We start from the raw sequence: 17,883 nt of genomic DNA, 5'->3' as shown, positions 1-17,883 counted from the left end.
TCAAAAACATCTGAACAGTATTTACCAAACTTGGCAGGGAGCATATTGACATGAAAGACTTTAAACGTCTTTAAGATGATGCAAATTTGCCATCGGCTAAGTATATAGTAACTTAAAAATAGAAAAAAAATTATAGCAAAAACTGATGAACATAATTTTATCAAAAATGACCTTTCAGACAGAATTCTAATCTGTTCCAATGTTACTAAAATAGCAAAGACTCTGTTTCTAGATATAAAATTAAAGAACTTAAAAAACATTCTAGCACGAAGATCTTTCAGATTTTACAAATAATCCAAATCAAATCTGACAGTGTTTCTAAAAATAAATCTTTCAGTGATATGTTTCCCACAAACAATAGCATTTGACCACACTTCATTTGACAGGAAACATCCTATCAAACAGCTTTAAAGTATGCACATATGTACAAATGATGCTGATATTAATATTTAAATACTTTTAGGAGGAGAATTACTTCCTTGCTCCGTGTATGCTTCGTCAGGAATCTCCAAGAGAAGTTATCTCCCCTGAACAAGATCCCCAGATGGTGAGCACACCACTTCTGCGATGCGTCTTTACAGGAAAGTTTTTGCCTACTCCCATCTTCCATAGGCTTCTAGCTGCTTGTATTTCCCGCTGGCCAGTTGCCAAAAAGATGGACACATCAGAAAATCTCATTTTCTGTGGCTGCTGTGTTTTCAATCTTGATCTTTTCCATAGATTGACATTGTACTTCAAGAAACATGTTGTGTTTGCAAGAATAACAAGGATGGTGATTGGTGAAGTCAGGACGCCTGATGCAAAGCTGTGTAGCAGAGTTAGAAGGTTCATTACTCTGAATCTCTCCAAGATTACCTCTTACTTGGGCCAGAACTTACAGTATGAACTGTGTGTATCTCCACCATTTCATATGTGGCTTGCAGATGAAGTGAGTTATTTTCAGTATTTCTTACTACAGGGGAAATAACATTGTCGTGTTGCCTTCATCTAAAATTGTGTTCTCCTGTAATGTTGTCCAGTTTGGTTTAGAAGTGCTTGGGTCATTGATAAGGTCATCCTATGTCTGATTCAAACATGATTATGAGATGACCTTACAACTTCCTTGCTGAGCCTGAAGCCACTCTGTACGCCATATTTTTATTAGATTATTATCAAACATGGAATTTGAGCTTATCTGGTGAATTTCAGATAAATATGAGATTGAGGGAGATTCGCACATTTTAATGAGGTCATTTTGCATCAGAATGGCTGTGATTATTCGCAGTCTAGGGCCAATCTTTCATATATTTGGATTCAGTTTGGAATATAGGCTTATGAGACCTTGTCTGGAGGCTATATATATGGTCCGATCGCAATCAGATTGAGCATAAAGATAAGGATCTAACCAGCAAATGAGTTAACTCCCCTGCAAAATTATGTTTACTTTCGAATAAATTTTATCTGTTCAAGAATGTTTGAGAATCTTCTTATACAAGCATCTGAGCTTGGATATATATATATATATATATATATATATATATATATATATATATATATAAGCTAAAAAAAAACACTAAATGAAAACAGGGAAAGGGAAAGTATGAAGACGTCAGTGAATGAAACCTTTTCACCCACAATTGACATTTCCTAACAGGAAATGGATATAGGAATTTGAAGTCATGCCATTTGCCTGAAATATTTCTCGCATAAGGACAATTTACAGAAGCTCCAGAAACAGGGGATTATAGACAAGAGATCTAACGTGGAATAAAACTGATTTTGGTGATCATAGCAACAACAACAATAATAGTACTAATACTAATTGATCATTATTTGTTCAGAAATCAAACTTAACAGCGGAACCGCCATTCAGGGTTATCCTTTATTAAGAAGAAAGTTTGTCCTTTTACCCAAGGGTGTCTGCTTAAGATTAGACCATTTCTAACATGGTCCCAACAGATTCAACCTATCTTTGAGATTGATTACTTGTTCAACAGTTCTGATTTTCAATCCCTGAAAATCAAATAATGACCAGTCTAGCCAATGTAAAGGTTCTCACATCCTCCCTTGCACTTGGGGAGCCATATTTGAAGCTGTATCTGACTTTTGGCATTCTTGTACATAACTGAGAATAATAAATCAAATTATAGCATTTGTACTGTAGCTGAAGACTCTACAACATTGATCTGCAAACGGAAACTACATCTGATCATATAGGAATACTAATTTAGCCTATGTACACAGTTGTTTATAAAGGCATTATAGTCATCAGCATGGAATTTATAATAAGACAGATTTATTATAATATTAAAATTAAGACAAACTTTGTGCTTGGACTGCATCGTCTCATTTTAATGGCATTTCATTGGATGTTTCTGCTTCTGCTGCGATGCAGATAGTATTTGTTTTACTTTGAAGTTTAGATTTTATGTGTCTATTAACTGTTCATTTGCTAAGTTAAAACACTGTTGAAGAATAAAACCATAATTTATTGACTATTATAATAATTTATGTAAGTAAATGATAAATTATACTTACTTGTTTCTGTTGAACTTTAATTTCTTTATTATAAATCGGCAGTTGTAGTGATGTTCCATAAAAATATAGATGAATACATTGGTTCCTAAGTCTTTTTACAATGGAGTGCTTGAAACGTTTTTGAAAGTAAACTGGAATTTCTTTCAACTTGGAGTGTAAAGAGTTATTTTGTATTGCTTTTCCATCAGATTTTGCTCAACATTATTGAATAAATTGGTATATGATAGTTCTTACAGATGAACATAGTAGATATTAAGGAGTAATTTGGAATTTAACATTATATCTGTTGCAGTTTGTTAGTATTTTATGGAAAAGCTGCTTCCATCTTGTTTCGATGGTAATTTGTTGTAGCTAATTTGATCTGTTTTGTTTTTCATTTAAACATAATTTATTACAATAAATGTTAACAAATACTTTCAAGCTACACTTTTTCACATTTGAGAACAAAGCATTATATTGCAGTTGATATAAAATATATATAAATAGCAGCAGTAAATTAACATTATTTCATATAGTTACAAAATTGTGTAAACATTTATGATTCAGGCAAATGATAACAGAGAGAGAAAAAGACAAAAATGAAAACATTGATAAATTAATGATCATGGCAGGTGTTAAAGAAGAGTGCATACACCAACATGAATTCGCAGGCTAAGAAAACCATGTCTTTATTAATTAAAATTAGTAGTATTTAATTAAGTGGTCTTTACTATATATTTTGAACAAATCAAAACATCATCATTACATTTCGCCTTAAAGTTAGATGATCCGTATAACAAATTATTTGTAGTGACTGGCACCTGAAGATGATATGGAGTCTGATATGAGATTTAAGAAATAAATAGTACTTTAGTCACATTAAGGAAATGATTTTCAAGCAGATGTTACAGTTTGTAGGTTAAATTTCATTTGAAAGTTGGGTAATTGCTTATCTATTGACTAAATACTTATAGAATTTTTAAACATGATTTTTTTACACAAACAACCAGATTTCAGCTTCATACATGTAGTTATATAGAAATTATAAGACAAAATCAATAGTTATTCATGTCAAGAAGTGTTAAATACTTTATCAATAGTTATTCATGTCAAGAACAGTTAAATACTTTATCAATAGTTATTCATGTCAAGAAGTGTTAAATACTCTATCAATAATTATTCATGTCAAGAAGTGTTAAATACTTTATCAATAGTTATTCATGTCAAGAAGTGTTAAATACTTTATAAATAGTTATTCATATCAAGAAGTGTTAAATACTTTTGAATTTTCCCAGTGAATGTCATACAGTATTGAGCACACATAAAGATCAGAACAGCTCATGGTTTTCTCTGTCATGGCAGAAAAACGACTTGAAGAAAAAGACCGAGGTTGTTCTATTTTGCCATTTTATACCAAGATGTAGTGATTGATACCGATGTTTGAAAAGACACTGTCAATCAAATAACCAATCGCTGAAGCCATCACGATCAAATCGCATTCACTCTGAAGTAAACCTGAAGTGTTGAAGTTGATATTTTGTTAATGTGTACATGACACAAAGCAACAGACACACTTTGCGTAAAAGTTGCCATTAAACAAAGTAAGGTACTTAAATGTTCCATGTACGAAATGTGTGGAATGTCTTCTTGATGGTGGTGTACATTATGAGTGACTAAATGCGCAGATATTATGTCGAAATCAGAACAGAGTCATTGCGGGGTCAGATTGTTACCTGGGAGAGTTATTTACCTTGTATTAACTGGGAGTGTATCACCGGTTCCCCTTTGAATCAAGTACCTGTGTCTTGTATTAACTGGGAGTGTATCACTGGTTCCCATTTGAATCAGGTACCTGTGTGCCCTTTGAATCAAGTGCCTGTGTGCACAAATTGGAAGGAGCCAAACATGTAAAACTATTGCCTTAAAACAAACAAATCTCTGGTCACATATCAAGAATTCACATGCTGTAATAAACATCAACTCCAACCCCATCATGTTTACAGCTGGTTAACCCCAAGTCTATATATTCCATTTCAAGATGAGAGTTCCAGAATACCTTTCTTATTTTGAATTAAAGTTGTGAAAAGTTTGTAGTCAAAAGTGTAAACAATTTGTAATCAGAAGTGTGCTCATATTTTCTGTTGTATTTCTCCTCACTCCAAAACTGATATTCCTTATAGTAAAAGATAGGTGAATAAGTTCTAAGATATCTGTGCATTAATCTCGCAAAGAAAGAACAGAAAACATCTCAGAAAAATTAAAATGGTACAGTACCATTAGATAGATTCTCTTTATAGAAACAAAACTCTTGAGTTGTTTGTCTTTTGGAAAAGTCCATTTCGATTGGATGGAAATATTACATTGTATCTATTTCTGTCCAAATAATAACATGAATTTCTTTCCTTGAAATATAGCACAGAGAGCCTCATCAAAACTGTATCCTGATGTATTTATATAGACTAGTGCTGTTGGAAACAGGCGGTCCTAACCTGCTTTGCACATATTTCTTAGAGCTAGGAACTCTCTGTATACAGTCAAAGGGAAATTATTATTTTCTTCTATCTTGATAGAAGTTTAAAACATTCTTGTACACTGTTTAGTACAGTGGTGTTGAGATTATCAGGACTGTCATTGTATTGCATCGTTAGATGATGATGACTTGAATATTGTAATAATATTGACCTTCGTCTTTTTTAGGGGCATGATCCAGATGCACCCATAGCACCTGAGCACATGAATCATGCTCGCCTTTGTGTTGCTCTTGTGACTATTTGTGGAAGTGCTTTGAGAGACATCCTCCTTACCAGATTTCCAGTGCCATACACAGACATCTACCAAGCAATCCTAGCAAATAAAGGCAGACTGACCAGCAGACAAGGAAGACCCCTTCTTAATCGTGATCAATGTCAGCTAGTTTTCCCAGATCCTCAGGGGCAGAAAACTGGAACAGTGGACCAGTTTGATCTTTCCTTGCTGTATACTCTGATCAGAAATGTCAGCACAGTTCCTGCTCCAATAACAGGCTGGGGAAATGATCCACAAGATCAACCAGTGAGGGACATATCACTTGGAGCTAGTGTGGAGCGAATTCGTTCATACAGGAACCATATTATTGGTCATTCCTTGGATGGAAAGATTAGCCAACAAGGTTTAGAGGATTACTGGAGCAAATTGGACGCTGTGCTTCATGATATTGAAACTATACTTGGTGGGCAGTTGTACACCCAAGATTTGGTGAAGCAAAAGAGACAGTTGATCTCCATCTATGAAGCCTGTTAGCTGAAAATGAAAATCTTGGATCATGTGCAACAGGTACAAAGTACAAGTACATTATGTGTGTGTGTGTGCATGTGTGTGATATGACGGCAGCAATTGGTACAAAATACAAGTACAGTTTGTGTGATATGATTGTAGCAACAGATACAAAGTCTAAGTAAAGTGTGTGTGATATGATGACAGCAACAGGTATAGAGTGTAAATACAGTGTGTGTGCTATGGCAGTAACAAATACAAAGTATAAGTGACATGTGTATGATATGATGACAGTAACAGGTACAGAGTAAGTACAGTGTGTGAAATATGGCAGCAATAGCTACAAGGTAAAAGTACGGTGTGTGTAATATGATGACAGCAACAGGTACAGAGTGTAAGCACAGTGTGTATATGAAGACAGCATTAGGTACAGAGTGTAAATGCAGTGTATGTGGTATGATGGCAGCAACAGGTCCAAAGTTCAAGTTAAACATGATTTTTCTCCGTTTTAAAATGGAATTCCACTTTTCTGCTGATGAGAAAAATTCCATTCTCGATGTAGTTCATTTTTTATATCATCTATGATCCGGATTTTTAAAAAGTGTCCATCTGGTCCCATTCCACAACAAGCCTTTTAAAATATATGTTCCTTATACTATTTAACACATCATCATTGCAAAGAGCATTCTGATTGGTCAAAAGTTTCTACTCATCCAATGAATCTTTGTGTAATGAAAATTGTTGGAAATGGAAAGAAAGAAGCATACTTGCAAGCCATTCGAGTTCTGAGATAGCACAGGATGCTAAAGTTTGGCTAAAGGTTTGAAATATTTGTAGAAACAGGAATGACTCAAGCAGAAATTAGACGGAAATGTAACTGGTCAGTTTATAAGAAAAATGAATGCCAGATGACCGGTATTTTGTGATTTTAGCAAGAAATACTTTAATTATGCTAAATGCAGTTGTTATAATTTACAGCTATTTACATTGCCATAGCCTCACCTTCGTTGTTGTTGTTGTTGATGTTGATGTAGGGTTTAACGCCATTTTTCAACACACGATAGGTTATACATGGCGGCCAGTATTAACGGTGGAGGAAGAACCCGTGAAATCCCCGAAAAGAACCACCGACCTTCGAGAAGCTACTGGCAAGCTTTCTCACATACCCACATTGGCCGAATCCGAGACTCGAACCCCTCAGCTTGGTAGTAGTGGGGGTGATATTAGTACTAGAACAGCACCCTGGACCTCAAAAAGAAGCTGCATACTGAGCAATAGAATATCACAAGCACAAATTGCAGCCAACACAATGTGTTTGAAAGGGAAAAAAAACCTTAATGAGAAGAAAAATATAAGATTGAACACTGAACCAAAAATATCAGAGATGACAGAAAGGAAAGAAAATAAATATTCGTCAAGTCTGCAAAACAAGCAAGCTGGCATATAAATATCAACATGTCGTGTGCAGTAGGGGAAGATACAAGTGAATTTATCTTATTATGTTGAATATAGTTGATGTATTTTGGTGATTTTTTGAAAAGAGGAAAATTGTAATAAAATGTTTGCTGCAAAATTTGGAAAATTATTGTGACTGAATTACTGTGCAAATACTAACATGTACATGAAATAACTTTAGCACTAATAGTATTGGAGAACAGTGTGATATAACAATGTATTTTGGAAAATTGTTCAAATAAAGTTGAAAATAATGATAAGTTTGTTAATTTTGCAAATGGTTATTTTGTAATGTATCATGATAGTAAGGTCCAACAGGAGCAGTTTTTTATTGATCAGGAGTGTTGCCCATCAAGAACCCATTGGAGGAGGACCCCCAAAGCCTTGTTCAAATTTTTTAAGCATTTGTAAGAACAATAAAATTGTGTCTGATAAGTAGAGTGGCAAGAGCAGATACCGCGTTTAAGTACAGTATACATGATGTTATGGCAGTACCAGGTGCAGAGTATTAGTACAGATTGTGTGATATGATGGCAGCAGCATGTACAAAGTATAAGTACAGTGTGGGTGTGTGTGTGTGTGATTGCAGAGTTGGAATGCAACTTTTAAACAATGGTGTTGATAGGTTGGTTTGACCTCAACTATCCCTTTTGTAGAATGTTTAAATTTTAGAACTTTTTGGATACTACATGCGGGTATTTAGTAATGAAAACTCAACATAGACTGTAAAGCTCATGGCAGTATTTGTTGTCAAGTAGATCATCCCAATTTGTATTAATATGTAAATGCTATGTCATCATATCATGTGCATATAATATTACCAGTAGACCACAGTGTATACAGTGTCATCATGTCATATGCACCTAATATTACACATCTGTTTTATTCAGTGTGTCATCATATTATAAGCACATAATTGTACATCACAGCTTAATGCAGTTTCGTATATGCAGATAATATTGCATCATAGTTTTATACAGTGATAATAAACTGTTATTTTCCTAGTTTGTTCTACTACTTGATAAAAGTGTTCATCATTTATCATTAAAGAAAGCATTTGTTATGTTAAAATTACAATTTTACCTGAATGAAGGTGATATTATTGATACGATAGTGATATCATTTAAAGTGTCCCTTCAAACAATAATTAATATAAGGATCATTATTTGTATGGGGACATCACTTTCTCTTCTTTGTACCCTTTGCAAAGTCACATTATTGGTCATATAGGCTTTTCTAGTGATGTATATTTTTATTATATACATTACTTTGAAGTCTGTGGAAATGGGTGTTTTGGATAAATGGACATTTGAAATGTTTAAGTGAATTGAAAGTAACTATGATGAGATTTTTTGATTTTGAGAGACTAAATTATTGACATTCTCTATTATTGTTTACATTTACTCATTACATTTTTAATTGATTTTTGGCATGGAACACTAAACAGAAAACAACTTGTCATTCTACACATTATATAAAGTTATGGACCTTGTGTTCAGTTTACATGTATAAATTGCACTATAACCATTATATAAAGTTATGGACCTTGTGTTAATTTTACATGTATAAATTGCACTATAGCCAGATTCTAGTACTTAAATCATAAGGAACACGAATCTTCCCTTTTCCCCTACTAAATATAGCTGTCCATAGGATTTTTGACAGTAGCAATAATAGCAATAACTGTATGTTTATTTTCAGGTTTGTTCCATCACAGCTACTAATCTTGGGAAGAGGAGTACATGACTGGATCCAATACACCAGCAACAGTGTCCTCAAATACTTGGTCCCATGCCAAGAGTCGATACATTATGTGGCGATACTTAGGACCCAGAAGCATGCTTAATCCCATATCAAAAGACACCCCTGTATTTAGCCAAATTTGAAAGCAGCATCATGCATAAGGCTATGTCAAGAGACACTACTGTGTGTGGTCATATTTATGACTCAGCTTCGTGCATAATTCCATGCCAAAAGACACAATATTATGTGGCCAGAATTATGACTTTTAGACCTAGAATTGTATGAGCTGTATAGGAACAATTGAGCAATACATTGCATGGTCATGTGACTGGTCATTTCAAGGTATACGTGGTGAGCAGAGAGACGAAACATTTATAGTGATATCTTAGATTATTCCTGTTATTTCTTAGAATTAGTGAATAATGGTGCTTTCACTGAGGAAACAACATATAATATTTGTTACAAAATATTAAGTAATGTAGATTTGAACAATTTCATTAGTTGCCAAATTTCTGAGCATTAGTATGACTCTTGTTTGAAAGTCCTAAAGGTGTTTGTGCCAACTACTATAGTGGCACATAGATCCTGCAATGTCACTTGTTTGCAAGCACTATTACTGATGCAGTAATCACTGTCAGTTGCAGATGATACACATTCACTATTATTCATGCAGCAATCACATTTAGTTGCACATGTTACACATTCACTATTATTCATGCAGCAATCACATTTAGTTGTACATGATACAAAGAGACGTATGATGTTCATGTGACCAATCACACATTGATTGTTTTCAGGGAACTATATGGCAAGAAAAATTACGAAGAGGCTTCTAGCGAAACTTGTACCAAACAGTGGAGATTTATGCCAATCCTAAACTACAAAAAGGTATGATGCAGATTCTGAACTTCAACAGGGTATCATACCAATCCTGAACTTCAACAGGATATCATGCTGATCCTGAACTTCAACAGGGTATCATGCTGATCATGAACTTCAACAGGGTATCATGCTGATCATGAACTTCAACAGGGTATCATGCTGATCATGAACTTCAACAGGGTATCATGCTGATCATGAACTTCAACAGGGTATCATGCTGATCATGAACTTCAGCAGGTTATCATGCCAATCCTGAACTTCAACAGGATATCATGCTGATCATGAACTTCAACAGGGTATCATGCTGATCATAAACTTCAACAAGGTATCATGCTTATCCTGAACTTCAGCAGGGTATCATGCCAATCCTGAACTTCAACATGGTATCATGCTGATCTTGAACTTCAACAGAGTATCATGCTGATCCTGAACTTCAACAGGGTATCATGCTGATCCTGAACTTCAACACTGTATCATGCCAATCCTGAACTTCAACAGGGTATCATGCCGATCATGAACTTCAACAGGGTATCATGCTGATCTTGGTTTTCAAGAGAACTATCATCAACATTGAAAAGATGTTGAAATAATTTGAACTATTAACAATTATTTCATTGTGCATATTTATGACCAGATTAGCTTATTTGATGGTCATATATTCAAAATCCAGTGTCTAGCATTCATGGTATGTTGTTGGTTAGCTCACTATTGTTGTTGCTACTTGTTCTAAATGTCTTAAGATGTCTTGTGCACAATCAAAATGGTGCTGTTGTGACCTGCAACATGCCCATTAAATGTTTTGTTTTTTATTTCTTCTAAATGGATGTAAATATCTACATGGGCTTTCACTCAAAGTCTTCATATTATGTTTAGTTTGTTCTACATGCATGACTGATGTGATGACCATCTTGAAACCTCTTGTTATAGCCATTTTTGATGAATACACACCATAGTAACAATACGTATTAACTACTATACCTATGGTATCTAGCTGGTCCTAGATGACAATGGTGCCAGTCATATTGGTATCTCTTTGAAACTGTTAACTCCTACAAAAGAAGTGATATTTTCAAAATTTAGTGATCAAAACAAATAAATGTACCTACGTAGGATTATTCTGAATTCTTTTCAGATGGTAGAGCATCAGTCATTTCGAGGCACTTTTGTTTCATGATATGTTATACCTGATTACATTTTGGGTTAATAAATATTGTCTAGTTTGTAATCAAGTACTTTAAATGTTCCATTTGGTTTGAAATATTAGCATGTTTTCTCCATAATATGTGATTTGCCCTGCAACATCCTTATCATTTTATGCCCACATGCCCCATATACTCCTACATTTGTTACCCAGTGCCCCTAAAAATTCTTATTTTTTCTGAAAAACAATATGGCTGGAAAACTTGCAAATATGTTTGTTGAACTGTGTTTTGATTTTTAGTTAAAACATGTTCAGATATTTTTAGACTTGGGAAGCAGTTATGCTATGTATTATCATTACAATCATATATACATGTATTTAGACTTGTGATTACAATGATACATGTGCAGACTTGGAATTGCAGTTATACTGTACATTGTATCACTTCAATGATAAATTTACTTATACTTGTGCTTGTAGTTATAGTTTATATTGTGTCATTACAATGATACATATATTCAACGTTCCTTTCCTGGATTTTATTTGTTCTCTTTTGAATTAGAAAATGAAAAAGAAGTAATCATATTATCCAAATTGTAAACCAAAAGGAATGCCCCTATGTAAATGTTGCATCGTTTTGTTTTCAATATGCCTAAATTAACGTTTTTTTATATCAAATTTGTTAATTTCTCCATCCAATACTTCGTCTCCCTCCAGAATCTACCTATGTCATTAACTTGAAACGTCTCTGTAGTAGTCGTTTTCAAACATCTTCATCTGTACCATCGCCAAGGATGTATTGTGCTGACTTTTCTGACTGGACTGGCCCAGTCAGATAGCAATGAAACTAACCTTCCATTACAACCGACCTGACTGCAACTATAATGCTAGCTCAATGCACACCAGCACATCAGTCAAACCAGCCAAATCAGCCGATGTTACCTACTCATCCGTCCGTTGCATCCCAGCCAGCTTAGCCAGACTATCATATTAGTATACAAGCAGTCCGGAATGTTACAAGACCACCTTCATCGCCTTCCAGTGCAGAAGATATTCTGCAATGCATGTTACTGAGTGACATCATCATTGCCATACTATATTTCATTGCCCAGAACATATCTACTGAAGAAAGGGGACCTTCAAGTTGACGACTGATTGAGAAATTCTGATCCTTCCTTAGAAAGGACTGAATACAGTTTCAAACTGCCATATAATAAATTGGATAACCCTATATCAGGAAGGGAACAGATACTCCAAGCATTATGGCCCCTCCATCCATCTATCTTCCATCAAGTGTGCAATTATCAGTGGTAGACCTGTATGTGACAAGGTGGATCAATTAGGTGCCCACCTTCGTCTCCCTTCTTCTGGATCCACATATATGGGCTTTGGATGTCCTTGCAGTCAAATGAGAGGGAATCTGGGTCCATGCCTTCATCAAAGCAAATCTGGTTCTGAAGTTAATCCAGAAAATGAGGGACACAGACTGAAAAATAATTATGATAACCCCTCTCAAATGAGACAAGTCATGGGTCGCCAGATGTGCCGATGAACATAATTTAGACCCCATAGCTTCTCAAATAGCTGCAGTTGTTGATCTTTTAGTCATTTATGGATAACTTCTATGTCATACATGGCTTTTGCCAGCAGGCCATGTGCAGAGAAACTCTAAGCTATGGAGAGGATCTCGTCATCTAGCTACATTTGCCTTCCACGTTTAAAGTATACACGGGGAATGGCATGCTTTTTTACTGATGTCATGCAGATGATGTCACACCACTGTTAGCTTCCATTCCTCAGCTGGTTAACATTTTTCTTCTTCTCGTTGAAAGAATATAACAATTAATATCATTCCTTTCTTTGTGACACACTCAGACACCATGGATGTTTTTTTTACATCAGTGACAACACTGCTCCATCAGACTATGCTTAATACCTTTAATCTATATGATCCTCACTAAAGAAACCCTGTTCCCGAGGTGGAATTTATTATAGGTCTTAACATGATGTGACTTCATTTGAAGCCTTCGTCCACAATCATACAAGACCCACTTCCTAATAGCCTTGGCTTCTGCATCAAGAGTAAGAAAGCTTCATGGTCTGTCTGTGGATCCAAACTACCTTCACCTTCATTCTGACTGTTCAGTAGTTTTAATGACACTATCAGTTTTGATTGATAAGAATAGGCTTCTCTCTACAGGGATCGATAAAATAATTTTAAAGCCCCTCTTGTAAACTGATCATTTGAGAGAGTCTGAAACATATGATGTCCATCCAGGTCAGATGCCAGAGGCTTTTCCTGTCAATAAAACTAGAGAAACAGGAAATAAACCCACAAGTAACATTGTCCTGGATAAGGGAAGTCATCCAGTCATCATAATTTTAGTCTGATGAGGATTTTATATCATAAAGTAATGGCATTTCTATACGTTTTGCCTTTCATCGCAATGTATTATTAAATATATAATAAAATTAGCATGCCTAGTTCACATTTCCTCTTTCTATTTGCATGACATGGGCTCAAAAAATCAAAGTTGAATCTAGTTGGCCTGTAGCTGCTGCCCAAACAGTCACCAGACCACACCACTATTGACACAACTGAATCTTTGGGTAGGACCTCTCAACTTTCGTTGTATTCGCACAAGGACAACATTTCTTGGTAATTATTTATTGCATGGAAGTTCTTTGGACGTGTATCTGCACTTACATTCAGCTGTTTTGGCTATTGGAGAATTTTGCCCTTAAACATAGAGTAGTATTTTACTCTACAGGGTTATTTTAGGTAGAGGTTGGATGCTCAGCATGTCCTTCTCTTTCTAACTATTTTCCTAACATTAATTTAATTGAGTACTGTGTTTGATGGAGAAAGGAAATGTCATAGTAAATTATGTACTTAACCTATAACATTATGGGAGGTAATCTATAAGAGTTAGTTTCCTTTGTCTATACAACGTATATACAGATTGTTCAATCTATGTGAGGGACGGACTCTGACGGTAGCAGCAATAATTCACAAATGTTACTGTGATTGGGTAAGGTTTTTTGAGAGATATTGTGCTATACAGTTTCATATTTATCGGCACCAAAATAATCCTTGATGTATGGTATTTGTGGTGTCAGATTTATATAGTAGACTTATTTATATTTGTATAATCAAAACAGCATCCTTCAGTCATGAAAGACAAAGTAGTTGTGCTCTGAAGTAGTTAGATGTTTAGTTGATGAACATGCTGGCTGTGTTGTGGCTGAAGAGTCCCACTTTGGAGTGACGATCTTGGTTGCATCTTTTGTACTTGAAGCTGGTGTCTTGGGTTTCCATGTCTTGTTTCATCCCATGCTTTCTGTGGGTTCTTTTCTGCTTTACTAATTGCAACTATTGCCTCTCACTTGTCTTAAGTCTTTGGTTGAGCTCATGCCTCCAACTACTTAGGTCCTCGCCAGTGCTTTCCAACTGTTCACATCAATGTCCAAAGCACTGAGGTTTGTTTTGCACACATCTATCAACCACAGGTGTTGGCAACCTGGCTGCCTTTTTCCAGAAGCCAATTCACCGTAGATGATGTATCATAGGTATACACCCATTTTCCCATTCGGTGTACATGTTGAAGCCATTATAGGCAATGCTGTCATAGCAGTGTGACCATGCGTGGATGTGTACATGTTCTAGGGCCTCTATGTTGGATACTCCATGAAATGCTGAGGATGAGTCGGTGGCAGTGTAGTGTGGCTGTTTTGCCTCTTTTCTTGGTGCAAGTATAGTCACCATGACTTGCTGCCATATAAGAGCATGCTAATCATGCAGGCTTGGTACGTGTGGTCAGTTATCTTGTTGAGTGAAGTGTAGACTTCACAAGCTTTTTGTCGAGAAGTAGACTTCGTAATAATAAATTTCAATGCTCTCCTGTTCACTTCAAAGTTTAAGTAATTTTTCCAAAATGGTGAAAATATTGATCAAACGGTTTTCTTTTAAATAGGGGTATTAATCTAATTTTTATAGTAACATCAAAACTTGAACTTGTGTGTGAAAGGGAAAAATGCTTCCCGCCTGCCAGTTCTATTCCCTTTGAATCTACATTCCATTTCCTTTCTTTTTCCTTTCTCTCTGCATCTGTATTTTTCTCTTTTGTTCTGCTCTTTACATATGTATTTACCCTTTCTTCCTTTCCATTTTGGATTTCCATCATTTCATTCTGAATCTGAAGTGTTCTTAACTCGATTTCCATTTGTCTATCAACCGGAGTTCTTTCAATTTTATATGCGAACCCGACATAAACCTACTGCTATAGAAGAATGTACTTTATTTCAAAATATTATATAGATCTTGTTGCGCTAAAAAAAAAAAACTTCGCTTCAGGAAGATCGAATATCTTGCAAGCTCAAGCAACGCGTCCTTTATTAAATATTCTAATCCTTGCTGGGTAGGATTTAAATAAAAGTCACCACTTCAGATGACATTTTGAAAATGTGTTGGTTTTGCTAAAGATTTCACAAAGTTGTAAAATTAAATACCAGGGACGAAAAACAGTTCCGAAAAAAATGAAGCTAAATATCTAAAGCAATTTTAATTTCTCTTAAATATTGTAATGGAAAGAACGTTTAGTCTGGTAATACTTTATACAAAATTAAATTAAGTTCGTTAATTGCAAATCTCTGGGTGGTAAAGCAGACGTCGTAGACGGACTATGACAAAGAAGCTAGGCACGTGGATTGTTGTCAACATTTACGGTCAATCTTAACCTATTTAGTAGTACCTATAAATATCCTATAACAAACTAAGGCTAGTATATTTTTGTTCGCATGTACAATGATCATACATCTTCCTTTTATCTCTTTATATTTATCACATTTTGCCATGAATCCACGTATAACCCTCTTATGTATCGGCCTCGTTTCTAGTTTAGGCACATTTGGAATACTTCCGTTCTTAACTCGCTTAATGGTCACATTTTAAGCTAAACATTTTTGTGTTAGGTAAATTTTGACCATCTAGACATATTCTTTGTGTGAACTCTTAGCTAGTACGCTTAGGAATCTAAGTTTCAATCTCAGTTATTAAGGTGTAGTTTTGTTGCGTTCGGTAGCAAATAACAGTTTGCCCTTGCATGCGCCCGCTTACAGAATTTTCGATGTGGTTGCTATCCAGACAAGGGCAGAATGTTTTCTGCCAGGCGCACAATCCTGTAGAATTCTGCATGAAGCAAAGGAGGGTTTGTCAGAGCCTGTCCTAGGAAATGATCGGGTTTCCGAGATTCGTGTTAAGAGTTCCGTTGGTTGAGACAGTGCGTGAGAAAATTATCCTATTTTACTACGAACTCCACTCAAAGTCACAGCACAAAATTTCTAACTCATTTGTTTATTATTTTTCCTCGAATCAGCAGTTTACACAATGTCCTGATCAATAATTGCTGGTCAGAACTAACGCTTTTTCTAAGCAAATTTTAGACAGTTCTAAAATTCAGATTTTAAATATCTCTATTATAAGATAAACCTTTATTTAAATTTATTCATTCGTTTGTGTATTTTAAATCAGGAATTTTAGCTCACATGTTTGCTTAATAATTCCAATCATACTCCAACAATAATTTTTTAATGATCTTGTGAGGTTATGTGTTTCTTGGAGATCATATCAAAGTACTTATTTCAGTTGAACATAAATAAGAAATTAGAGATTAATAATAAGAAGAAGAAGGAAAAGAAGAAGAAAAAAAAAAAGAACAAGAAGAAAGCGAAGAAGTGGTAGAAAAAGAAGAACAACAGATAATAATAATAATAATAATAATAATAATTTGATATTTTACGCCATTTCTCTGAACATGATAGGCTGTACATGACGATCCGTATAACTGATTGAGGAAAAAGACCAGGGAAAAAAAATCGAAAAAACACAGATCAACTGGAAGCTACTGGCAAGCTTTCTCACATAACCTCGCTTGCCGAGCCCGAGATTCGAACTCAGGCGGACAGAGGTGAATTAGTAAATGTGAGCGCGTCATAACACTCAGCCACTCGGGTCCCCAGTGATGATGATGATGATGATGAGAACGTATGATAATGAAGCCCCTGGGTGTTTCTGAAGGTTCTATTCAGAAGTTATTGGTTATTTTCTGCAGCTATTGTGTGTTTCTCAAGGCTTTGTACATAGGTTGTTGCTTATTATTTTGATAGCTATAGAATTATTATTTTATAGCTACTGAGTATTTCTTAGCCCTGTTGGTTTTTGAAGTTAACCCACATGAATTTAATTTTATGTTAGCAAATGTTTCTAAGTCAATCAATAACCATATTTTTAATATCAAATCTCAACAAAAAACTATGTCATTTGTAAATGTTAACTTATTTCATAATAAACGGTGACTTTTAAACATGTTTGTCCAAATGCACACTACCACTGTAATGCGAAGAAATGCTGTATCATTTAGAAGTAATGCACCTGTTGTTTGTGTCTTGATTATTATCCCGCCATATGAGTTTGTGATTGTTAATAAATTAGATGAAACTTGAATTTGAGTCTGCGTTTCATACCTAGTCCCCATCTTGCAGCACAAATTGCCCACTTCATCAGAAAATCACAGAGACCTCTTGGAGTAATGTTTAAGTTTAACTTGGCCTTTATTCTAAAGAGAGTTTATCGGCCACAAAGATCATAGTGAGCCACTGACGCGTGTGTATGTGTGTGTTTTGGATTTTTAACGTTTTAACAACTGCTCAGTCATATCGCTACCATGTGTGCAGTGTGGCAGTTTATAGTGATGTCTAGCACTGGGGCATCATGTCACAGACATGTAGCATGGTGTCCCACTCAGTCACATTATCCTTACACCAGGCCGACCAGACCTAACAGTAACCTCTTAATGCTGAGCGCCTAGCGAGGCCGCTGTTAGTACAATTTTTATTTTATAAGTCTTTCGTATGAT

The 17,883-nt window shown here is 35.3% G+C and overlaps 1 protein-coding gene across 2 annotated transcripts in view; it reads left to right on the top strand.

Moving 5' to 3' along the window:
- The window catches only part of LOC149784588 (uncharacterized), a 115,461-nt gene extending 97,990 nt beyond the window's left edge, over positions 1–17,471 (top strand). Inside the window, exons 12-15 of one of the 2 annotated variants that reach the window (XR_016413898.1) lie at positions 464–928; positions 5,194–5,808; positions 8,905–9,297; positions 9,744–17,471. Coding sequence is in view for 1 of the 2 variants with exons in the window: in XM_089932653.1 (XP_089788779.1) it covers positions 464–928; positions 5,194–5,775 (1,047 nt within the window). In the remaining variant the exon portion in view is untranslated. Of the gene's footprint in view, positions 1–463; positions 929–5,193; positions 5,809–8,904 lie in introns of both variants that reach the window. The other variant, XM_089932653.1, reaches the window with a different exon arrangement.
- The last annotated feature ends 412 nt before the right edge of the window (positions 17,472–17,883 follow it).

The sequence above is a fragment of the Sinohyriopsis cumingii genome, chromosome 14 (genome assembly GCF_028554795.1).
Source record: "Sinohyriopsis cumingii isolate HCF-2022 chromosome 14, ASM2855479v2, whole genome shotgun sequence".
Classification (NCBI taxonomy): Eukaryota; Metazoa; Mollusca; class Bivalvia; order Unionida; family Unionidae; genus Sinohyriopsis; species Sinohyriopsis cumingii.
Note: the sequence above shows the minus strand (reverse complement) of the source record. Positions and strands in the feature narration are given on the sequence as shown.